The sequence below is a fragment of the Mus caroli genome, chromosome 11, assembly GCF_900094665.2.
Source record: "Mus caroli chromosome 11, CAROLI_EIJ_v1.1, whole genome shotgun sequence".
NCBI classification, from domain to species: Eukaryota; Metazoa; Chordata; class Mammalia; order Rodentia; family Muridae; genus Mus; species Mus caroli.
The window spans coordinates 90701537-90712051 of NC_034580.1; the positions used below are offsets into that span (position 1 = coordinate 90701537).

General features: G+C 47.1%; 1 protein-coding gene across 1 annotated transcript in view; it reads right to left on the reverse strand.

Annotated features, from left to right (window-relative positions):
* Window positions 1–5506: 5506 nt before the first annotated feature.
* The window catches only part of Sgca (sarcoglycan alpha), a 14609-nt gene continuing 9600 nt past the window's right edge, over window positions 5507–10515 (reverse strand). The window contains exons 10-11 of the mRNA XM_021177378.2: window positions 5911–6108; window positions 5507–5795 (exon numbers count right to left, since the gene is read on the reverse strand). Coding sequence (XP_021033037.1) covers window positions 5928–6108 — 181 coding nt within the window. The 3' untranslated portion in view covers window positions 5507–5795; window positions 5911–5927. The remainder of the gene's footprint in view (window positions 5796–5910; window positions 6109–10515) is intronic.

Below are 10515 nucleotides of genomic sequence, written 5' to 3' on the forward strand. Positions count from 1 at the left end.
CAATCTCTATATATACCACAGAAGAGGTGGAGACCGGATCAAAGCCTGGGTTACATGAGACCCTATGTCAAAAATAAAATAAAATAAAATAAAAATAAAAAGTCAGGTGAAACTAGTTTCATATCTTATTTAACCTAATACAATCTCAACCGTTAAAACCATACACATTGCCGGGCAGTGGTGGCGCACGCCTTTAGTCCCAGCAGTTGGGAGGCAGAGGCAGGTGAATTTCTGAATTCGAGGCCAGCCTGGTCTACAGAGTGAGTTCCAGGACAGCCAGGGCTACACAGAGAAACCCTGTCTCGAAAAACCAAAAAAATAAAAAGAAAAAAAGAAAAGAAAAGAAACTATACACATCTTAGTTCGAACTAGCTGTATGTAGTTCTGGTGTTCACTCGTGATCAACAGCGTCCTTGCATTTAAGGAGTGCAAACTTTATCATTCCTCTCCATTCAGAAGGAAAAACAAAAATTTCTTGAGGCATTAGGGGAAGCAGAGCCCATCGGTCAGGATCTGACAGGTCAGAAAGACCCATGCCCCTCTCGCCTGAGGAGGCTGTGTGGTACCCGGGATGATGCGGTTTCTAGGAAGTTCTGGCATGCCTACCATCATGGGTTCTCACTTCAGCCCTGAAGTAGGAATGACTCCGTTTGGGAGCAAACTAACTGTTGAGGTCGATACAGTGTGCCAGAACCATATTTAGACCCTGCCTGGAGAGGTGTGGCCTTAGTGTTTGAGGGCCGCTGTAGGTGGCCTCTGTATTCAAGAGTCTGGACAATAGGGAGTGGTGCGGAAATGGCTGCAGGGTCCAGCTGCGCATGTGCATGCGTGGTCTGTATTTAGAGTGAAGGTGGAGGCCGCTCATCAGACCCATAATCAGGGCCATCAACTGGACTAAAAGTAGGGTGGAGTGAGTGCGGGGTGACGCCACAGAAGGTGGGGGCTGGAAACAGCTGCTACTCTGTCAGGGACTGTAGGAAGCCATCCTGCTTACTCTTCCAGGAGAGGCTTCTGCCCAGTGAGTATGTCTGTGTCCTCCCTCTGTGCTGCTGGTCATCTGGGCGTTCACATGTGGATGCCCAGGCAGGGCTCAGTGTCTTCTGTAGTCACGCCATCCTCCGGGCTACTTGTCTGGGCCACTTCCTTTCAGGAAGGCAGCCAAGCCGGCTCCTGTGTGCTCTTTGGAACTGAGTTGGGAGGTAGAGGCTGCCAAGAGCCCAAGGCAAGGCCAGGAAGCAGAGGGAGGGAGGGAGGGGCTGACTTCTTATTCTTCCGCCCTCGACCAGCCCAGGAAGGACATGCAAGGGACCAGACAGAGGTGAGAGGGGAGCCAGCAGCCCCCACCTTAAGGGTGCAGGGACCCAGTTGAAGCTAGCCTATGCCCCAGGACTGTAACACTGAGCTAGAGCTATGCCTGCCCATCAGCTGAAAGACCTGTGGGGGAGGGGGAAGAGTGAGGGGAGGAGGAAGTAGCCAATGAGAAGCCAGAGGCATCTCTTCTGCAAAGAGCCATTTGATCAGAGACCATCCCTCCAGCCATTACCCCACCTCCCGCCCCACCCTGCCAGCCTCTGTCAGCAATTACGAGCCCAGTTCCATAATTAAGCAGCAAATGGGCTTCCAGTACCCAGAATAGGCAGAATGGGGTACAGATGACCGCAGAGGAACTGCAGCCTCCCTCAGAACTCTGAGCAGGTTGATCTGAAGATAGTGAGTTATCTCAACTGATTGTTCAAAGTCAGTTCCAGATTGCATCCCTATTCTACACTCCACGCCCCCCTTTCCTGTTACTGCACTTAATCAGCCGTTAAGATAGCACTTAAAAGGCTGCTCTTCTAGAGGGCCAGGGTTCAATTCCAGGCACCCTCAAGGCAGCTCACAGCTGTCTGTAACTCCAGGCCCAGAGCATCTGGCACTTCTTTTGGCCTCTACAGGACATACATGCAGACCAAATGCCCATACACATAAAAACTAAAAACAAACAAACAAACAAACAAAAAATTGGATCTAGAAAAATGGTTTAGCCGTTAAGAGCACTGGTTCTTCCAGAGGACCCAGGTTCAATTCCCAGCACCCACATGGCAGATCACAACAGCCACACACTGCAGGCAAAGCAGCACTGCACATAAAATAAAAACAAATAAATTAAAACAAGCAAACAAAAAGAACTCTGAGCAGGCATACAGACAGCTATCCCTCAGGTATCCCCTCTAAACAACCTTGCCTGCCATAACCCATGAGCCCAGACAACATCTCCTATCGGAGAGCCAAGAGGACTTGTGAAGGGACTCTGAAAAGCACAGGAGCAGAAGGGACAGGAAAGGTCAAATCTGGGGATATGTTTTAGAGCAGAGATCACACGTGAAGGAAGTTGTGAAAATCTAGGAGAGTTTGAAGCCAGCCCAATCTACATAGTGAGCTCTAGGATAGCTAAGGCTATGTAGGAAGACCCTGTCCAAAAAAAAAGGTGGGGGGAGGAAATGAAAGGGAAAAAAAAGAAAGGGAAAGAAAAGAAAAGGAAAGAAAAGAAAGGAGAAGAAAAGAAAGGAAAAGAAGAGAAGAGAAAAGAAAAGAAAAGTGGGAAGCTGAGGAGCTCTGCAGAAGCTCCTGAGACAGAAGCCCCTTAAAAAGGGGCCATGCTGTGGGGTGACACACGCCTATGCATTCTCTTAGAAAAGATGAGCTGGGCCATGTGCCCTTGCTTCTTTGTTGTTCCTCTCTATTAGGGTCCCTGTACTGACTGGTTTTGTGTGTCAGCTTGACACAAGCTAGAGTCATCACAGAGAAAGGAGCCTCCCTTGAGGAAATGCCTCCATGAGATCCAGCTGTAAGACATTTTCTCAATTAGTGATCAAGGGTGGGAGGTCCCATTGTGGGTGGTGCCATCCCTGGGCTGGTAGTCCTGGGTTCTATAAGAAAGCAAGCTGAGCAAGCCAGGGGAAGCAAGCCAGTAAGGAGCATCTCTCCATGGCCTCTGCATCAGCTCCTGCCTCCAGGTTCCTGCCCTGTGTGAGTTCCAGTCCTGACTTCCTTTGGTGATGAACAGCAATGTGGAGGTAAACACTGAATAAACCCTCTCCTCCCCAACTTGCTTCTTGGCCATGATGTTCTGTGCAGGAATACAAACCCTGACTAGGACAAATTGGTGCTGGGAATGGGGTATTCCTATGTTTTGGGGAGGACAGGACTTTGGAACTTTGAGCTAGAAGAGCCACTGGGTGTTAAGAGCTCTGTGGGATGTTCTGTAGGAGGCAGGAAGATAATGTTGAGAGCAGTGCAAAAGATGGAGGCCTGGCTTGTGAAATTTCAGAGGGAAGATTAAAAAGTCTTATCAGGGCCATTGCTAATTTGATTGTGAGGATTCTGTGGTTTTAATTAGCTGGGGCTGAAGAATCAGCTGTGATTAACAAGGTACCAGAACTACTAAAGCAAAACCTTTGTGTTACTGAGACGATTGATGCTGGTTAGCTGGAGCTAAGAAATTACCAGTGATAAAGAAGAGACCAGCATCACCAAGGTGAAACCATCTGGGAAGTGTTTCCTGAGAGCACAGAGTAGCTTTGTTCCAGAGGCAGCCACAGTCATGCTGGCAGCCAGACTTGGTAATATATGAGTCACCCAGGTGGTACTGGTTTTGAAACATGAAGAAGTAGCTGCTGATGCTTGGCACTGTGAGAGGCCAGGAGAGGCCATTGGTGAAGGTACAGCCTCGGTTGCAGTTGAAGGCCCAGCACTGAAGGGGTCATGCAGAGAAGTTGAGGCTTAGTACCTTGCAAAGAGCCTGTGAGAGGCTATTTGTGAAAGTGCGGTCCAGTTGCAGCAGAACACAGCAGTGTTTTGGAGATGCCAGTGCCATGAGATGACCACCAAGAACAGCAGCAGCAGTGGCGTACAGGCAGCTGGAGCCTAGAAGGCAAGCTGTGTGCTACAAAGGGCAGACCTGGAGAAGTGACCCAAGCCCTTTGGAGGAACCCATAAGATCATGAGTGGATCCTAGATATTGGATGGTTAGAGTTTGATTTTGCTTTTGATTGTAACTGTGCCCTGATATTTTTCCATCTTGAAGTAAGAAAGTATTTTAGTGGAACCCACAGTTAAGAGACTTTAAATTGTTTAAAAAAATTTTTTTAAAAAAATTTTGAATTTCAAAAGAGATTGGATATTTTAAAGGGATTGAAATTTTAATGTGTAAGAATTTGTAAAGATTGTGCGACTTTTAAAGTTATTTAGCTCTTGGGAATGAATAAGAAAGTAAGTAAGGGTTGAGGCTTACTAGTGATGTGTTTGTGTGTCAAGTTGACAAGGGGTCAGTTGTACTGGCTGGTTTTGTGTATCAACTTGACACAAGCTGGAGTTATCACAGAGAAAGGAGCTTCAGGTGAGGAAATGCCTCCATGAGATCCAGCTGTAAGGCATTTTCTCAATTAGTGATCAAGGGTGGGAGGGCCCATTGTGAGTGGTGCCATCCCTGGGCTGGTCCTGGGTTCTATAAGAAAGCAATCTGAGCAAGCCAGGGGAAGCAAGCCAGTAAGCAGCACCCCTCCATGGCCTCTGCATCAGCTCCTGATTCCTGCCCTGTGTGAGTTCCAGTCCTGACTTCCTTTGGTGATGAACAGCAGTGTGGCAGTGTAAGCTGAATAAACCCTTTCCTCCCCAACTTGCTTCTTAGTCATGATGGTTTGGGCAGGAACACAAACCCTGACTAAGACAGTTCCCTTTCCCTGGGCAGCAGTGGCACATGCCTTTAATCCCAACACTCGGGAGGCAGAGGCAGGCGGATTTCTGAGTTCAAGGCCAGCCTGGTCTACAGAGTGAGTTCCAGGACAGCCAGGGCAATAGAGAGAAACCCTATCTCAAAAAACAAAACAAAACAAAACAAAACAAAAGTCAGTTCCCTTTCAGGCGTAGTCTCAACGTGTCCTCCCAAGAAAGTGGTATCTTGTGAGACCCATCACAGAGCAGATAGATGGCAGATGGTGAAGCAGAGCTGGTCTGCTCCAGATATAGAAACCTGGGCAAACGATCCCAGGCCCCTGCATAGCCAGCCAAACATCCCAGGAAAACCACACTCTCAACACTTAGCTCAGAGAACATTCTAGAATGGCAGACCTCTGGCCTCTAGGGTAGCTTCCATCTTCCAACAGCTACCTACTCGGATCAACTTCTCCCAAACACCGCACGCAATGGAGGTTCCCTCAGGGAATTGTGTCAGGTGTCAAGCAGATCTCTAGGTAAGAACCTGGATCCTCTACTTCTCAAAGTCCTCAACTGCACAGAAGACAGTGTATGGGCAGACAGGGCTTGCTCTGTGACATTGGGCAAGTCACTTTCTCTCTCCACAGGCTTTAGTTTCTTGTTCTAGAAAGTGTGGCTATGAACCAGTCAAACATCATGACCAGATGCAGTGAATCTGAGAACAGCAAAATAGGGAGAGTCCAAAGGGCAGCTTGGCATCCTCTGGGGATTCTCAGAAGAAGAGAAACAGAGGTGGAGACAGAAGCAATAAGCAGAAACAGCAGGTATTTTTTATTTTGGGGTACTGACTCCAAATGCCCTCAGCCCTCCCTACACCATCCGTCTGCCTTTTTGGAGCCAGAGGTCCAAGTAGGCTAGGAGCTAGAGTCAGATGTAGACATATTCACAGGTCAGCATCTCTGAGTGGTGCAGCTGGAGCTGGAGCTAAAAGGTCATGTAGAGGACAGAGTGGGAGGTTCCAGACTCCTGTCTCCCTTATCCTGACCCTCCAGCCCTGACTGGTTGACAGTTGTGGGGCACAATTCCAGCACTGTGAGCACCTGTGCATGGGGGCAGGCAGGTAGGTGTGATCTCCCATATCCTACCAATTGCCCCCAGCCTTGAGATAAAGGCTCCTTTATTTCTTGGTTGGGGGGTAGCACTGCCTAGACATACCCATCTTGGCAGGACTCTCAGTGCTGGTCCAGGATAAGAGGCATCTGTGCGCTGTCTACTCGGGGAGGTAACCGCTCTCCTGTACGAACATTAAACATGGGCAAGGTGGAAAGAGGCCGGGGCACCTCTCGGCTGGCTGCCATCTGCCGAAGCTCTTCTGTATTCCCATGGATGGAACAGTGGTGAAACATCTGGATGCTGGAGACACAAGCAGAAGACCATCAGCTCTTGGAATTAGCCTCTAGGAGCTATCCTGGCACTGCCTCAAAGCCACCTTGCTGTCTGCCTACCAGGTCTGGTTGCTGGGACACTCAAACACAGGGACCTGCTTGCACCCAGTGATTGAGACAGGGCTCTGCATATGGACAAGCCTTGATTTAAAGCTGTATGTTCTTGGTGTAACCCCTTTCTGCCTCCATTTTTTTCTAGCTATAAAGTGGGGATAATACCCATATTCCACCATGTACTCCCATTGTTATGAAGAGTAAAGAAAATATAGCTGGGTGTTTGGAATAGTGGCCAGCATAGATAACTCACAAGATGCCAAGGCAGGAGCAGATGCCCGGATGGAGTTTATATTTGCAGAAGCTAGTATTAGCTGGGTTTTATAGTCTAGTGTTCTGGTTTGGTTTGTTTAAAACTTAGAGGGCCCAGGCCTCAAGCTCCATATTGACTGAGGATGACCTTGAACTCCTGGTCCTCCTGCTTCCATCTCCCAACCCCTAGCATCAAAGGCATGTGCCACACACTCAGAGTTTACATGATACTGAGAGTCAAATCCAGAGTCTCACACATCCGAGTACCCTCCCAACTAGCTGCACCCCCAGCCGTGGAACGTTTTTATACTCCATGGTCTCCTCAGTTCCTTCTAGCTCTTTCCAGACCTCCTCAGTACCAGTCCCAAGCATCAAGACTAACCCTCCCCTTTCCTCCCATCCTTCTGTTCGGCTGGCCATCTTACCCATTCCTTTGCCTCTTTTGACCTTTCTGGGGTTGCCTTCCCTGTGGCCCATCAAGCTCTGGATCTCATTACGTGGGCTTCTTTAACCTCATCTCTGTTCCTTGGTACCTGACACAGCTGCCCCCACCCCCTCTTGCTTCCCAGTCTCTGTTTCTGACCACAGTTCCTTGAGCTGTCTTCAGCTCCACCCTCAGCAACTTGGAACGCCCTGCTGCTGCAGGGAGTGGCCACACCCACTGGAAGACCCTTGCTGATCTCCAGCTTCAGGTCCAGCTTCAATCCTAAGTGACAGTCCTAGGTCCTTGCTTTCTGTGGTCCCAGAGCAAGCTGCCACGCGTCTGAGTTTGAGGCCAGCTTGGGCTGTACCATGAAGTCAAGTGAGCACAGGAGCAGTGCATCAGGACTTGCCTTGTTTTTTGTTTGTTTGGTTTTGGTTTTGGTTTTGGTTTTGGTTTTTTTAATCACTGGGCTTCGACTCTTACTGCTCTGTGACATTTGGTAAGCTGTTTGGCCTCTCTGGGCTATTATTATAGGAAGCTATGTTTTACTATAGCAAGCCCAGCAGTGAATTTGACTTCCAGGGGAAGTTGTTTTCAACTTTCTCATTCACATGAACCCGCCTTACTTTGGCTTCGAATGGTAACATTTCCCCAAATTCCTGATCTTCAGATCAGAACAGAGACTTTTATTTGTAAACAGTAAGTTTTCTGTTAGGCATGGTGGCATAGGGCAAGGGAGGCTGAGGCAGGAAAAGCTTGTGTTTGAGGCCAGCTTGGGCTATACAATGAAGCCATCTTAAAAATAGTTTTAAAATATATATATAGAATTGAGTTTTCTTATGGAAACTGAAGCTCAAGGCGGACTGAAGAATACCTTCCCCCCCTCCCCCACTTTGTCATTCTGTTACTAATAAGATAGAAGAAGGATCCCTGCCAGAAGTACACGTCTCAGTCAGTGGACACCAGCTGCAGCTAAGAGCCTGAGAGGTTAGAGCACTGAAAGACAGGCAGGCCTCATGGAGAACCGGCTGCACGGCCCTTGGAAGTGGGACTGAGAGCCCACTGGCCAGATAAAGATATGAGGTCACTGGTTGAGGCCAGAGGAGAGTTAAATAAGCTCCTAAATGTGGAATTCGACAAATTGAATTGTCTAAAATATGGTTTTCCATCCTAGATGAGGGGAGCCTATAGGGATGAAGGCCTGAAGTGTATGGATGCTGAGGAGCCAGTGAGGCAGGTGCATCCCACATCCCAGGGGAGGCCTTCATCAACAAGCCCCTCCCATCCCCAACCCCATATAAGTCTCATCACTCTGGGAATGCACAGGTGGAAAGAAATCTCCCAAGAGCGGGGCAGGACACATCAAACCCTGTGGAGCCTTCCCAGGAGCTTTGTGTAAGTACTGACGCATACGGACAGACAGGTATATGGACGAACAGGCAGCCACTGCTGCATACAAATACACACTCACAGGCATAACCAGCAGACAATCTGCCCCAGCACACAGACCCACAGGGCAATGCCACTAGGGCCTGGAGAACTCTGTGACCAGTCTGATCTGATACAGGTGATAGCCAGGCAACAAAATCACGTCTGTGGCCAATTTGAAAAGTGACAGACACTGACCTACATTAAATTAACCGCATGAGGTAGAACAAAATCAACACAAAACTCAGGCCAGTCAAGGCTGATGGGATACGAGGCCGTTCCAAGCAGAAAAAGGGAAGCAGATCTACCTGACATCAGAACTGCAGACTGAAGCAGGAAAGCTAGACGTGGTAAAATACACTGGTCCCAAGAGGAAAATCGCGGTACCAGAGACACAACTCGTCAAACGTGGCCCAGCCCAAAATATAAATTATGTATGTGTACATATACATATATACACACATATATACCCTTGTATGTGTACATATACACATATTCACACATATATACCCTTGTATGTGTACATATACATATATACATACATATATACCCTTGTATGTGTACATATACACACATATATACCCTTGTATGTGTACATATACATATACACACATATATACACTTGTATGTGTACATATACATAGATACACACATATATACCCTTGTATGTGTACATATACATAGATACATATATACCCTTGTATGTGTACATATACACACACATATATACCCTTGTATGTGTACATATACATAGATACACACATATATACCCTTGTATGTGTACATATACATATATACACACATATATACCCTTGTATGTGTATACATATACACACATATATACCCTTGTGAAATACATGCTAAAATTATTGCTGTACATGGGAAAGATCTATAAAGTAAAAAACAAATAGAAGACAATAAAACCTAGCCAGGCTATGGTAACACAACCCTTTAATCCCAGTACTCAGGAGGCAGAGGCAGGCAGATCTCTGCGGATGCGGGGCCAGCCTGGTCTACAGAGCAAGTTCCAGGACAGCCAGCGCTATATAGAAAAGCCCAATCTCAAAACATAAAAACTAAATAAACCCAAACCCATTTCTGTTTCTCCTTTTGGTTTCCATGAGATAGCCTCTCATGGAAGCCAGCATGATGTCCAATGGAGTATAAGGTGGAGATCCTCCTGCCTTCAGCTCTACAGTGCTGGGATTACAGGCATGGACCCCTAGACCCAGTTTAATACAGCATTTTTAACAGTCTTGTGTGAGAGACTGATCAATTTGCATAAACCAAGGATTTGCATTTTTCTAAGGAAAGTATATTTTCTATTAAAAATTATAATTGTTGTGTTTTAAATGTATTGGAAGAATTCAACAGGTAAGCTGCATGCCTAGCAGGCAGGAAGCCCTGGGTTCAACCCCCAGCACCACAGAAGCTGGGTGTGGAGGCACACCTGTAATCTCTAGCACTCAGGACGGAGGACGGAGTAGAGCAGAAGTTATTTTCAGATGTCTATTAAGGCCAGCACCCTACTCAAAAAATAAGTAAATGTCGCCGGGCATGGTGGCACATGCCTTTAATCCCAGCACTTGGAAGGCAGAGACAGATCTGTGTTTGAGGCCAGCATGTTTATATAGTGAATTTATATAGCTATATAGTTTGACCCTGTGTCTGCCAGGCAGTGGTGGCACATGCCTTTAACCCCAGCACTCAGTAGAGGCAAGCGGATCACGGCCTTTGAAGCCAGCCTGGTCTACAGAGTTAGTTCCAGGATAGCCAAGGCTACACAGAGAAACCCTGTCTCAACTCACTCTTAAAAAAAAAAAAAAAAAAGTTGATCTCATCTCAAAATAATAAACACTAAAAGTTAGCATTTTTCCACTCAGAAACACAAAGATGCAATGGGTAGAGACTGTTGGCAATCAAATAGTGGATTTAAAACTGAGGGCTTGGTGCTGGAGAGATGGCTCAGTGGTTAAGAGCACTGACTGCCACCCAAAAAACCCACAAAAACAAAAAGCCAGGCATGGTGGCGCATGCCTTTAATCCCAGCACTCGGGAAGCAGAGGCAAGCAGATTTCTGAGTTCAAAGCCAGCCTGGTCTACAAAGTGAGTTCCAGGACAGCCAGGGATCCACAGAGAAACCGTCTCAAAAAAACAAAAAACAAAAAAAAAAAAAAACAAAAAAACAAAAAAACAAAAAAACAAGAGCACTGACTG